The sequence below is a fragment of the Sitodiplosis mosellana genome, unplaced genomic scaffold (genome assembly GCF_009176505.1).
Source record: "Sitodiplosis mosellana isolate CC-2019 unplaced genomic scaffold, AAFC_SMos_1.0 Smas_scaffold_1, whole genome shotgun sequence".
Lineage (NCBI taxonomy): Eukaryota > Metazoa > Arthropoda > Insecta > Diptera > Cecidomyiidae > Sitodiplosis > Sitodiplosis mosellana.
Window position 1 is genome coordinate 6,310,624 of NW_022595244.1, and position 15,777 is coordinate 6,326,400.

The 15,777-nt window shown below is 37.7% G+C and overlaps 1 protein-coding gene across 1 annotated transcript in view; it reads left to right on the plus strand.

The window, feature by feature from the left end:
- Window positions 1-992: 992 nt before the first annotated feature.
- LOC129575206 (fasciclin-2) overlaps window positions 993-15,777 on the plus strand; it is a gene marked incomplete in the record, with an annotated part of 98,002 nt that continues 83,217 nt past the window's right edge. The window contains 1 exon segment of the mRNA XM_055458245.1: window positions 993-2,449. Coding sequence (XP_055314220.1) covers window positions 2,329-2,449 — 121 coding nt within the window.

The window sequence follows — 15,777 nt, forward strand, 5'->3', positions numbered from 1 at the left end:
AGTTAAAATGTTTGAATTTTAAGCTATCGGTGGGAATTATGTCAAAACACTGTCATGACACGCATTATAACTGCACCCAACCCTTATGCTCTATCAAAACCAACTTAAATATCATGTACCCCTTCCGATGGCAATAAATTCAGTTCATAAGCATAGATCGCAGCGCTATTTAAATTACGCCAACTTTGTGTCACAAACTAATTTAGACAATCTATTCGAGTGGCTGCACAACACCCATGCATTTAATTAGAACGTTTGCTTTCGAATTGGAGTTAATTAATTCCAATTGGTAAATCAAATATTAAACGAGTGTAAGTGCATAACCGAATGGCAATTTTCTATCGACGTTTGATCGAGCTCGTTGAAAATACACAGAGCAGAGCTCGTTGAACATTTAAAACTACATCGCTATCGATTCTTATGGGATTCAAATATTATCTCTGTTGAAACTATTCAAAAATGATTCAAAATCGTGTGTCTTTTTCCGCCTGTATGAATGCTACGAATGAATCACACTGGATGAATCACCCAGCGATGAATTTCCCCTGAAAATCCAACGTTTGAGTCAAAATCGGCGAACACGTTCATTTTTTCTCCAGTCGAGATAGAATAAATCAGTTGAGTAGAAATCGTTATGTTTTGAGTGAAATTTGACCGACAACGTGTGCTTGTCAACGAACAAAACAGGTTTTTGATCGTTGGATGCATGTATTAGTCCCAACAATGAATTTCACTCAGTTCATTCGTATTTGAATTTAAGTTTTTGAGTGAGAAACATGTGTGTATATGGAAATGCGTTGGATTTTGTGTTAGCCGTTGTTGCCGTTGCTGTTACTGTTGTTGGCTGTTTGCGTTTTGTCATCGTTCTAGCTATGGTCGTTTTTTCTTTTGGTTGCTCACATTGCACATGTATTCGTATTTCGCTGGCGTGTATAGAGCATTGCTCTGGCTAAAGCGCGCTTGAAATCCAACAAACCAGAATTTGATGTGTTCAGTATAACATTGTATTCGGACGCGTTCAGTTCACAATACATTTTTGTTGTGTGTGCGCGCTCTACCAATTGTTGGGCGTTTCGGCTTTGGGCAAGAAATTTCATCAATATCAAAAAAATAAATTCACAATTGAAGATTTAATTAAACTCTTGCATATTTTTCAACAAGTGCTTCATTGTTGTCGCAAAATATTTGGGCATTTTCAAGCGATTTTTTATTCCCAAAAGTGAATTGAGTCCGTAAAAAACCTGAATAAATTTCTTTCTTCTTGTGTGAATGACGAAAAGACTTGAATTTTTTTTATGAGCACAAACACATGATTGTACAACATTTTGTGTGACGTTTTTCGAATGGACGATTGAGTGCTTATTGCTTAACCGCATACGTTTTTAGAACGAAAATCAAAGAAAAAAAATCCGCACGTCGAAACGGTGTTATTTATAATATTCGCGACGGAAAGACAAAATTCAGCGATTTTTCGGCTAACGATGCGTTCACGGAAATTCAAGCTCTAAATCGATTGTGCAGTTCAATAGCCAGTGATAATTAAATGTACATTACGACTGAATGCCATATTGATGAGTTATTAATGTGTGTTTCAAATCGCAATTTTCCGTAATCTGTCTGTGAATTGTGCTAAGTGCGTTGAAAATTTCACTTAAACCAAATTTAACTTGTGTGTTTATCAAAATAGACATCAACACGTTGACATTAATTGCATTGCCGAACATTTATCGAAATTATTACGGTTTACCATTGCAATTTCATACCGAAAACCGAAATAAAGGTATTAATTGACACACAAAAACCAGGTAGATGTGCATAACAAAAGGAAAGATTCGTGGATTATGTTTATGTATTTGTGATGATTGTGTATTATTTTGAGTGACATCCATTCGTATCAACAAACCAGATAAAGAAAGTTGTTTTATTATACCAAGCGAATTTCGATCACAATCAAAGAATTCTCACACAGACACATTGAAACACTAACGAAAACAATTTTATTTGTACTTATCAAAAACTACACCTGTGTGCACCTGTTTCCAAGCGATTGCAAACGACACAATTACAAAATACAGAAATTTCTTAGTTGGAACAGTTTTGGCCCGAATTAATGAAAACGTCATTAAAATAAGATACACATTGAAAACAGAAACGAAACGAAAAGAAGAAGAAAATAAGCGAACAACAACACCACACACACACACACATACATACCCAAACCGCTTAACGAAGCGAAATACAAGAAGCCAAGAGACTTGTGTGAAATTGTGAATTTTGTTTTTTTCGTTCGTTCGTTTACGGTGCGCCACAATTGATGCCAGTGCGTGTATGAAAAGGACAGAAAATACCAACACAATGGCAGTTAAAAATAAACAACAATCAGAAATTCGTTATCGTTTCACGATATTGAATTTCATTTTTATCTCGTTCGTTAGCAGTATTTTAATAGGTGAGTGAAAACAATTGCATTAATCATATTCCAAATGTATTTTTTTAAATTTACTTTATACATACACATATTTTGTAAATACTTTGTTTACTTTCTCGTAAATGGTATTTTTTCCGTTGTTTTCTTCTTCGTCGAATATGCGCCAGAAAGAATTGTCTGGGAAAAAAATATTTAATTTCTAAACGGAAACCGATTTGTGTGTTCTTCAATGAACGTTTGTGTATGTCAGCGCACTAATCGGTTGTTTGACAGTCGAGTTTGTCATTCATACAAAGAGTATGAATCATAGGAGGCGGTCGAATAGCTCGCGAGATTTCTCGCTACTTCGATTTCTAATGAATTTCTCATATTCAGATCACATGACGTAATACACATAATCAGCTCGTTTGAGTTGCACTGCAAAAATGAGTGCTGTATGCGAAGCAGCAATATTCTTCGTGTCAAAGTGGCGGGAGATTTTTCGCTCATTGAAAAATAATATTCAATTCGTTTTTTTTACTCAAACACAACGTTTTAACGTCACGTTTTATTTACACACACACACACACAGCGAGAACAGTGTTGCATACGGAAAAAGGTCACTCGGAATGATGATAAAAGTGGTGTTGGTGCATCTGTACATGTAGTCGTACATAAATCAGTGTGCCAGCAATCACAATCGGCACGAATTTTCCTTTCATACGAGGAATTCTTTGCCCATTTGATACAATCAAATAGACAGTTCCGTTCCATTTCGAAGAATATATTCAAATAAAAGAGAAACAAAACAAAAAGATTAAAAGTGAATGCTACTGACGATGCTGCCGCTGCTGCTTGTGTTGCTACTGCTTCTGCATTGAAATGATGCGAGCCCGATCGAACAAGTACTTTGGCTTTACGAGCCTACCGAGATGCATTTATTTATATTATTAGTTTCTGTGAATAAAAAGTGAATGCGTTTTATTGGCGCAGACTGGCTGCTTCACCGCTTGCATAGATATCGGTTTGGGTGCTGCACGTTTTCAAAGTCGACGTGTGTATCTAGAAGACACACACATGAAATAATAATGGCATCTCACACATATGGAATTTATGATGTTTTATGTGAACTGTGGCACACAGTTAGAATATTACATGCGTTCGCCTCTGACATCGATACAATAAACACCGCACATCGTAACAATGCACAAGAGACGCTCGCAAGAGATCGTACTCAGAAAGATATTTAGAAGAAAGAAAGGAAAGAAAATTGTTCGTTGTCTTCTTTAGCTCACGCACAACACCACAAATTACCTTCTTCGTATTTTTATGAGCTGGAGAACTTCACCGACATTCGTTGGTTTAAGCAATTTTCACCTTCTGGGTTCGTTTTGTTTGTTGTTTGGTGCATATAAACTAACGCTCACACACACACGTACAAGAAAAAAACTCTCTATTCTGCATGTTAATTTTTTTTTCACTTGTACTGAGTGCACTAATACTATACAAATATCCCGTGTTTTGGGAATTAAATGTGAACCAGAATAAAAAGAGTGAATTGGGAAATATGCATAATTCCTAGCATCGAGAAAAAAAAAACCACGCCACACACAAATGCAAGCGAGAATAAATGAGTACACGTGAGCTCCGTTTTTATTTTTCGTTATTGTTTGTTTGAGCTGGTTTAATGACACAAAGTCAAGCAACAAACGCATAGTATTTGCTGGTTGTTCGTTTACCTCTTGTGGAGTGTTGTTGCGTGACTGTGAATGAATAGCGCGAACACGAACGCGAATGAGAAGCAAAAACAAAAACGAGTGGAAAATCATGCATCGCTTTAGAAGCCAACGAGTGAGAAACTACAGAAAAATTAAATGCCACAACAAAAAGCGCGCTTCGAGAGTCATTGGAAGCATGCATAACCTTTTCGATGAATAATTTTGTTTCTTTCTTCTTCGTCTCTTCTCTTTGCCTCGATGTAAAAGGGCACACCATTAGTTTGGTCTCAAGTATTTGGTTTATAGTATCCCATTTCAGTGGAATATGAGTAAGAGATTCAAGCAGAAGAAGATGAAAAAAAAATGAGCAGACACAAAAATTATGAAAGATTTTACACGTTTGATAGCGCAATCGACGCTTTGTTTTATGATGATTTCTGTTTATTTCGAACCTCAACACAGTTCTTATTAAAAGACATCATTTATTCGGTCCGTCGGTTGTTGTTTTTTTTTAATATTTTCAACCAACATGTTTAAATTAAACGATTTCGCTCGGCGTGTGTGTAAGTGTTTGTGGCTGTTCGTTCGTATTCCTTTTGGTTCTCATGCAATAAAGAAGTTGAAGGAATATTAAATATATGCTCGCAGGTAAGATGATGCGCGCATAATGAAGCAAATGAACAACAGAAGAAACATAACGATTCTTCTTCCAGCCCGTTGATATGTTGCGCATTCACCATCGCGCCATTTGCCGTGTGACATTTTAATTTATTTGATGGTGCGATATTGTTGTTGCTTCATAAACCATAGCTCGAAGTCATATGAATCTTATTGCCGACATCTCTTCATCGATCTTTTTTTCCCTTCTTTCTCACATGGAAAGACAAAAACTGTGTGCAAAACATTCCTAGGCAAAACAGCAAAAGAAGACAGAAAAAAAAACATTAACACTCACAGTTTTTACTCACTCGTTGGAGTTATTTTATTTATTACCTGGAAAAACATCGCCTTTTTTGACAGCGAGCCGCTGGATCATTATTAGAGTTGTGAATAATTCGTGACGGGTTTAATCGCTTTTATCGACTTCACACGCTAAATCGCCCTCTCACTTTACCAATGCATTCAAGAGCCGCCGTCGTTCGCATTGCGTCACATCGTAATTGTTGAATAATTGTTGGGATGTTGCGCCTTTTCTAAGCACACATCGCTAGATCAAAGTCACGAGTGGCAGATATCAAAGACGTTGCTTACACAGGTTTCAATCAAATGTGTAAGAAAACTGTCAGATCAAGTGGCTCAGTCAGACACTCACACATCAGCGTCATCAAAGGGAACATTAGATAAGTGTCGGTTTTCCGAACAAAATGCTCTTCATTGTGTTTAACACACTTATGGTTTTTATTGAGTAGCATCAATTCAGCCTTCACATTACCGTCATGCAATAGTTTATTCGATTGATATCGGTAAATTCGACCTGGGCGTCGCTCTCTCTCTCTCTCACACACACACACACACACACAACATAGCTCACATTTTATTGGCGTTGAATTTATTTGATTGTCAAAATTATTGCAAATGAATGAGGATTGTTTGTCAAGTGCAAATAAAACGAACTCATTGAAAGTGATGAGCGTGAATGCTACACGTGAAAGTTGACCATGAATGATGCAAACGCAGAGCGCACGGAAACGATAACTCGCATTTTGTATATCGAAAGTGTTTGTCGCTTGATTGATGTTGATGAGAATCATTGTATAACTTTTCCGGCGACTCGGTGCTTTGTTTGTTTTGGCGTAGCAGCAAACAAACCATATGGTTTGTGTAGCTCGTTGACGTCGCAGCAGCCCAAAAATAAACGAGCAAACATACAGCTAAACTTTCAATGACATGATCCACACACACACACACACCCCGATAACAATGCCAGTGTAAATGATCCTTTTTTTTCACCAATTTCCCTGGACAATTTTCGGTTGGTGTGCGTGCTTCATTCGATTTTTCGGCATTAAGTGTGGTGTCGCTAGACGAGAAACACTCATGCAATGCTATTGCTGGGCAAAATCTATTTACTCTGAGTCAATGAAAATGATGGCACGAGCGAGACCCAGAACATTTCCACATCAAAGTCGTTGTTTGTTATTCCATTTGCAATTGAAACAATTTATTCATTTTCCATCACCAGAAACCCCTTTCCGCTCTTGATTTAGCTTATCAAATTTCATAAATGTAATTTTCTTTTAAAATAAATTTGTCTAAATTTTCCTTGGCTCGAGCGATAATGCGATTTGAATGAATGTCATTGTGTTGACAAAAGACCATTAAGGCGTACATCAAAACCAAAAACCAATTAAACGAGAATGTTCTGACGTCAATTAACGGATCTTTTGCTCGTTCCATTAACAAAAAAAAAACATGAATTCAAAGGGAATTTTCATCTTAAGCCCACGACAATGGAAGTATATACCATGGGCATGCCCACTTCTATTTCATTGCTGCCACACACCGAATATGTTACAAAGTATGAAAGGAGAAGAGAGGATGAAAAAAAAGAACTTTTGCACCGCAGGACAACGAATTCCATTCAATTCGATGAATTACTACCACATGGAACTGGATGGGAATGTTCAAAGCAAATGGTCTCTTTCGTTCGGTCCAATTATTTTCAGCTCATTGTAAATTCAAATTCAGTCACCGCACGATAACCGACGATGACAGTCTCGACAATGACAATCTAAAATTTGCTTTGAATGAAGATTGTTTTGTTTATCCAATGGAATGGAGTGAACTTTAAAACATGAAGGCATCATTTATATATATACACAAACACAAATTGACTCTAAAGTGCAATGAAAATTAATCAGATTCATATTGTATAGAACAACCGTAACCCTTATATTCACTCCTTTTTCTTTCCACATTCGAGCTAAGCAGTTCAAAACAGTTGGACCCACAAAATAGCATACTGCCATTGCGCTGTGTATTGAATTGATGGATTGTTGAATTGAAACCGATATTTTGATGTCTTGTCGACTGACAAGTGAGAATGACTCGATATTTTCATGTTGTTTAAACGGCATTCAGCTTGGCTCATTGAAAATGCGTGTGTTTGTTTATTTATTTTACTTATTTTGAGAAATTTGAGCGCAGCATTCAAGCTGTGAGCATAATAAATTGGCAACTAGTATGTTAGTCTCGTCGTCGAAGAGTTCGACGAGTATTTGTGTGTCTTTTCCCAAAAAAAAATTGGTTGTGTGCTTACAACGTTCTCCACTAGTGGTACGTGGTCTATGTGCACAGTCATTTCAGATATGTCCCACCATGATACGGCTATATTATTAACTGCACGGCGCGCATCCTGTCTCAATTTACCCTCACACTCCAGACCGAGGGCTGACGATCCAATGAACGTTTCATTTTTATACGTATTTTATTTTCTCTTTCTTTTTATTTGATTTTTTGTCGCGTACATTTTTCGTGGGCGCCTTTTCCGATTCGTCACTGGTGTCATCGATATTCCGACGAACCATTTGTCTTTCGTCCGTTGTTGGATGCTATACAAACAATACACACACACACACACACACTCTCTCTCTCACTCTCACTTTATCTACTGAGTCCTTCGTCTAGTGCTGTGCCTTTATTAATTCGTATTAATAGCGTTTTTATTTGATATTCAGACTTCGTACTGTAGATCCTTTTGAGCTGTGATTCAGCTGCGCCACGACCCTTTTTCCCTTGTCTCTTTCTCCTCTCTTTCTCTTCTCATCTATCTTGTCATTCTCATCATGCGCACACACTTTTGTGATGGACACTACGAATTTTCAACGAAAAGTCGAATAAATTAATTATGATAAATTTGTTAGATTATATTTTTACAGAAGCGATTCGATCCGTCCACTTTTTTCCTTTTTCTGTCCACTTGTTTCACTTTTTTCCATTTCTCTTTCTCTTCGGATGTTCCGTCCCAATTAATTTCAATGTGAAAACGGCATCAGCTATTTGTTAATCATTTATTGTTGTTTATTTCGAAGCTGTTGTTGTTTTTTTCTAGTTGCGTGCTACGGGTGCTGAAGACATCACGTGCCCTTTGAATTAATCAAAATAAGGCCATAGATAACTTTAATTAAATAGACTTCCTTTTGCTTGTGCTATTGCATCATTTCGGCCAGTATTTCAAGTTGGTGTTATCTACAGTTTTTTTATAAGAAAAAATGTGCACCGCTGTAGAATGCGCACTGTTTAGCAAATTTGATTAGCAAAAGCTGCTTGAATGTGTTTGCGACGACAAAAATTATTCATTTGATAGCATTTGCTCGAATCCCTTGATGAAAACTCCTCGCCTGCTTGAGTATATGATATGGAGCATATTTTTTGGGAAAACGATGGAATTTGTTTTCTGCGTAATATATGTGAATATATTTTTTTGTATGGATACAAGTGCGAGTGACGTTGATCGAGTTCACAAACTGTTTACGTAAACAATATTAATAACATTTGGAGCCAATTTTTCGTTTGAACTCCACGACAAACATCATTCTCTCTCTCTATGTTATAGGTGAAAAGAATAACATTATTCAAATTCGCTCCATAATTTCCCTAATCGAATGAATAAACACATTCATCGGCACAACGACGCAATGAAATAAACACTTGATCGTTGGCATCATTTCTCTCTGTCTATGAGTCGAAAGAGAGCATGAAAAAAAAGAAATGAGATTTCTGGTCTCAATCATCAATTTCGAAATATTCACTTCCCAAATCTCTTTTGACGAGCCAAATTTAAGGCGCGAGCTCAGAGCGTCTTCATATTCAAATAGCACGTGTGCGAATATTTGCATATTCATCAATTTTGTTGACGCGTTCGCTGTTCTCGTTGCCTCGTCATATTATCGATAAAACCATTACGAAGCGCACGCAATCTGATTTGTGTCATTTAAAATCACAGCCAAAAATAAGCCTTAATGGAGTCAAGAATATAAAATTAAAAATAAACGAAACCAAGAGAATATTCTCTCTTGGAAAATAGCATGGAAGAATGTGCGTGTCACAAAATGTTCAAAGCCAACCAGAGCGAGTGAGAATATTTTATGCCGCTTTTGGGTAATGAAATTACTTTGCTCGCTCTTGTTTTGTTTTTAGATAGGCATGTCCTTTGTGCGGCGAGACGATAAAAGCATGTGATGGATACGGATGGCACAATTGCATGTCACACGTGCTTATACCAACCAACGAAATCAGTTTGATTCAATCGAAAGGCATAATTAAAATCGACAACTCACGGAATCGCTTTGTATCGATGTGTTTGTGTTTGCGAGAGCGACGAAAAAGTCGTCGCCAAGTGCTTCCGTTGGCGAAAATGGATGTAAATGGCATAACCGAATAGGAGACAGAAGAGAGGTTGAGTCAAACAACGAAAATAATTGAAACGAATGGTTCATGTCGCTTGTTTTACGTCAATTTTCCCTGTTTGGTTTGGTTGGGCTTTGCTAAAGTGAAAAGCATTTTTGTACACTGGAAATCGATCGGATTTCTCTACCATTTTATACCTTGTTACATTCGTTCGAAAATTATGTTTAATTTGGTGAATGTTAACGAATCCAAATATTCAAAGTGCTTTGCGCGCATTCGAATGTCAAAGTGAATCGAATTGAAGCAAACACATTATACCGTCGTTAATGTGTTGTACTAACGACAGTAATAACAATAATAACAACAAAAAAACAACAGCATGCACGTAAATTGCTTTGGAATTGGTATTGGCAACGTAAATAACTATCGGCAACGGAGACGACAGAGGAAAAAACCGCTCATTGTTACTCGTTTCCCATTGACATTACAATATATTTGAGCGTTTCGACAATTGACACAATATTTTTTTCGCCGGTGATGGCGATTGATTCTGTGTTCTTTTGCTACCGTTTATTCTCTCTCATCGTCGTCGTCGGTCGGTCGGTCGATCGGTCGGCTTCAATTCATTTTCGTTCAATTGTATATGATTGAAATTTTCTGCAATCGACATGAAATCGACGCGTCCACATCGCGTTCTCTATTCAAGTCACACCACATTCAATGAACAACAACAAAATTTGTTAAACGTAGCGCATCGTGCGCACATTCATGTTGCACTGGAAACGATGAGTGAACAATGAGAGACAACAAGCGCTCAACAACTGTTATTAAAGCGAAGGGACAAGGAAAAATGTGGAATTTACGGCGGGAATGTGATTGGGTTCAATTCTACCGATGAAAAAAAAACCATAAATAATATAACGATTGTTTGTATTGGATGTAGTAATGTTTGTGATTTTACTGACAACGATGACGAAGACAGCAGTAGTAGTCGCAGTAGCAGCGTCGACGATAAAAAAAAATCGAAATCGCCACAGTTCACAGATGCACGCTGCATTTTGTCAAACGGCTATTTCACATAAGTCGTTGTCATTCCGGTTGAATCATTACCTTGGATCATTCACTGTGTTCTTTGCCGCTGTGTGCAATGACAATTGAAGAATGTCCGCATTTGGTGGAACATGGTACACACACACAGAGAGAGAAAGAGAAAGAGAGGAGAGCAACAAACTAAAAGAGGAAAAAGAAGCGTCAATAGCAATTTCATTGCATTGACGACATCTGTAAATCGTGTCACATATTTATTGTTTGATGAATTTGCTGCATGTTGGCTGCATGTCAATTGGTTGTGTCATTAAAGGGCCGCAGGTCGATGCCGATTCGCCACCATTGGCAAAGCCATATTGCTGAATGTCAACCAAAGCCAAAAACCAGTGGAAAAACAATGAATGCAGACGTGAGACGGCCATCGATCATGCTCAAAATCAATTAGAGATGAAGGTTCACGTAAATTTCTGTATGTGCTGCTCGGACTGGACCGCCAGCGCTTGTTGGGAGCGTTGGATTTAGTGAACTTGTACACATTTGAATCAAAGATGGAATAAATTACTCTCCAATTTTCTACGTTTAGATGTGTCAGTCCGGGAGAATTGAAATTAAACGGCGATAAAGACCGTGGCGGCGGTTCAACAGGATAAACATATTAAACAGTCGCGATGATTCATGCTTTTTTTCTTTCTCTCTCTGGGTTTCGAAAATTGATTTTGATGTTGGATGTGATTGTTACGCTGTGTATCTGGCTGTGAGAAGTATAATTGAATTGAACAGGAAAACCGAAACCCTGAAAATGATGCAGCAGGATTGCCCTTCGTCTGCATACGAACTTCATTGGTTTCACTCTCTTGAAAATCTCATAAAATTCAATCCCTCACAATGACACCCATTTATTGGATGACAAACCATTTTTTTTCCACCGTCCAATATTTTTCAATTTAATAATTTAACATGAATAGAAAGAGCACACAATGTACAACAGGAATCAAACGATTGAGTGAAGAGGCGTGTAGGCAATGGTCGTGTATTTTTTCATGCTTGTGCTCTTGGAAAATCAATCATGTGAGCGATGATATTTCGCTTTTTGTAGATCCGTAATACATTTTATGTGGTTTTTGTTGGAAATAATTTGTTGTTACCATTTTCCAATTCCTTTTCCGTGCAGCCAATTTGTTAATCGATCAGCTCGAACAATAAATATATACATACATATCCCGATATCGATTTTAATTCTACCGTATACGGATGATTGAAAAGAAGAAAGTCAATTTGCTGGAACAAACCACACTCATGTTTGATTGTGTGGTTTTTCAATACATTGTTTTTTTTTTTCCCTTCTACTCGTCCATCTTCGTTTTTCTCTTACGATTTGACTTTTTTCGCTTACTTACATTTGGCGATAAGGAATTCAAATCGTGTTGGAACATTCTTTCCGAGAAGAAAAAATCCAAGTATATACACACAGCATTTTTGTTTGGAATTTCAGGTGCGCACAAGATTGATTACGAAGGCAGATGCTTGGTGCTTGCGTGCAGCAGCACAGCACAGCAAAGTCGAACAACATTTTACGCAGCAAAATATTAAATATTCTCTTGATTGATTCTCGCCTCGTATGATCGATTGGCTCATTTTTCTAAGTCATTTTTTTCATTCTTCCCCATTTTTCGCTGTTGTTGTTGTTTGAATGATATTCATTTTGATTTGGATTTACTCTTTTTTTTCGGTTCATATCGGCTCAAGTTCAAGTTAAAACACATGAAAAAAAGTGAACCGAATTCATTTGAATGCAATGAAACTGTGAATGCACACATGAAATATACACACAAGAGACCATTTGTCTTCGTTTTGAGTTGGTTTATCAATGTCAGCATGCAGCAATACAATCCGGTTGAATTCACCTCATTGCTTCTTCTCTCTTTCTCTCGTTCTTTCACTTACTCACACAATATGCATGTAGAAAAACATTCTCGGGGTCACAAACCACAACGCTCTCATTTACGTTTCACAGGAGACGAAGAGACCGAGAAAAATAAGGCGAACACTTATTGCCAGCATTGTTTCATTATTTAGATATATCATTTCCGATTCATAAAATCTATTTGTATTCGGATGAAAATCTCTCTCTTTTTTTTTGTCTGTCGAGGCCTATTGAACAGCCGTTCAAGCAAGATGCATTCATCTTGTAATGTATCCATTACACAGTCAATCGCTATATGAGCATATGTTTAGCACAGATTGTTGTGGAAAATTTCAATGTCAGCAGAAAAAAGGAGTCAAAAAGATGGTGCCAAATTGAAGATGCAACAAAAAACGAAGAAGAATCTCCCCGAAATCCATTATCTTTGCGAAAATAAATTTCCCGGCTGCGGTGTTATGAAGCGTAACCAGCTGTAGAAGAACATTAGTGCGAGATGATGTCGAAACCACCATATTACACATGCCCGGCTATATTTTCTACTCTTTTTGTAACATCGTCACCGTTGTCGCCTTTACACGTGCAAAATATGCACGGAGAGTTTTTTAATGTGTTTCTTCGTGTTTTTTTTTCTCGGTGTGTCGGTGTTCCGAGGCTAATGGCAACGGTAACGGTACATATTCAAGTATACCAAGAACTACATTATACTTCTACCGGCTCCGAATGAAAAAAAAGAGGATGGCAGAGAAATTGAAGCGGAAAAAGATGAGTGTTTGGTGTGTTTCCCAATGAATTTGTACGTTGATGCGACCGGTTTTTGTGTGTTTTTAAGCCACAAGTTTTTGGCAAAACGAAATGTGCCGGCAAGAACATTCAAATGTTTTACATCGGTTCTCGTTAAAACTGTTCGACACACGACAAGTGAAAGGCAATGCGAGAAAGAAGAATGAGAACGAGGGAGAGAGACACACACACACAGAGAGAGAGAGAGAGAGCGGGTTATTTTTTGGAGCGCATATGCTAACAAACAGCAAACACCTTACGTACGGGATGTGTCGCAATCGTAATGCAGGAATTTGGCCGCACGACCAAACACGAACATATTTTACAAAGGCAGCAGACTAAAAACCATTACCAATATTCACCGCAACAAATTCGCTACAATTTTCATTTGTGAAAATGTTTTTAAAATGCTTTCTTCTCGCCTGCTACATTCCGCCCGGCACAACTACGAGATGAACTCAGTGTTGATGCATGGAATGGGAGCCGAACGCGCGTACAGGAGTTTGGCAAGTTTTCGGTTGTTATTCTACCGAATTCGCTTATCTTTGCTGGAATGAGCGCATATTTTTTTGGTGTGATGCGCAGATACGTGCAACGATGTGTGCGTATGCACCATACACATCCCTTGGGGTTTGCACTGATGGAGTGACTTTATTACGTGAACATAATGATATTAATAATATTCTCGCTTTTTCAGCATCATGAAGCACGATGCGTATTAAAACACACGTTCAATTTGCATGCTCAAACAGTGAGCGGGAACATGATGCTTGAAAAACAATGCAATACCTAATATAACCATCTTCCGTCTTCCGTCTTCCGGTTAATGTTTGCAGGCGGCACAAACATCACCGAACGATAAAGGAAATGAAATTATATATTTTCGGTCTATATCACCGTTACAATCTCAAAGCAGAGAAAGAGAAGAAACTACGGGGAAAAATGGATTCATTGGGATTATTTGAGCTAATATTCGCGAGTCAACATTGAAATTCCTGTTAAAAATTCCGGTCGGGGGAGAGTTGTGAGCAAACTGAGTACTATACCTTTTTCACTGCAATGCGTTCTCATAGGCCTTATCCATTAATGCAAACAGCATCTAAGTGAATTTATACGCCAGCCCAAATAAAATTACATAATAAATGTTTATTTTCTTTGTTCTTGTCTCACTCTCTCACTCTTTCACTCACTCGCCCGCTCGCTCGCTCCTTCTCTGTCGATGTCAATGCTGTTGTTACATTTGAGGCTACTAAAAATGTTTTCGTCTGTGATGCGTGTTGGTTTGTTACTGCTGCTTGTTGTTGCTCTTCGAGCTCGAATGCATTTTCAGTGTTCCTTTGTGGTTTATTGCCCGTCGTGACACATTCACGTACTAATGCGGTTTTGGAGTTTCACAAAAAATTCCACATTTTGTGGTTGAAGATGGTTGTTGTTTTTGTTGCCGCCATTATTTGGCTGTGGAATATTTAGTGATGCATAAGTTGAAGAGCAAAGCACGGTTGGGATAATACACAAAACATGCGAATCATAAACATATATTACACCCATTGCATTGCAACAAGCATTTACCTTTAGTAGGTCTCTCTCTCTATAAAACTATAAAAAACGTTAACAAACACATTTACGACGAGACAGTCGGATTGTTGAACAACGACGATTTATGCGGGCTCATTCATTTTCGGCAGATGATTCTATGAGTGACACCTTCGATGGTTTGAGGCGAATAATATTATTTACGTCACTCAAACACTATGGCAATAGTCATATTTTCCCATGGCGAAGATTGTGCCTAGAACAAAGCAAAACTGCTCTTGATCCCAGCGATTCGTAGATTTTATTATTACTTCAGGCTTGAGTGTTCCTTTGTCAAGTTCGTTGTTTTTTCACTTGACTAAAGAGGCCTGAATGCCTTAAAAAAAATTGCGACATGAATTATTTTCCAGAAAATGCGACATCCTTATCACGTGCATAATACACGAAACTCGTACAAAACCCCGCCAATGCCATTCATATTCGTCAAGAAAATGCTCTTGACATTGGTTATGTCTTGTCAATACGATTTGCTTGCGCATAAGAATAGGAGAGCGAAAGAAAAAAAAATTGTCTCGAAAGATTTTCTGGGTGAATGATGTCAATGCATTCATAATTCGGTCTATTAAAGGAAGATTTATCATGGAAAAACATGAACGTCTGACCAAGAAAAAATGTGACAGCAAAAGAAACGAAGAGAAATGTTATAACATGACAACAATGATAATTGGAATGTTGATGATGACGAGAACATTGTTACCGATTTCGTCTAACAACGGAATCGTGTATCTCACCCAGTCTCAGGCTCAGGTAGTCAATTCTCGTTTTTTTCTTTTGTCTCTTGGTATATAGCTCAATCAACTTATTATTTGGTGACCAGCAGCATGCAAACGGTTCTATTGTCGTGGCAAATATTTATTTAGCGTATACTTTCCACTGGGTGGTAGCAGCAATGAATTGTGCATGTTTTTTCTAAACTTTGTCGTTTTGTTGCTTGTCTAACGTGAATTTAGCTAATAAAT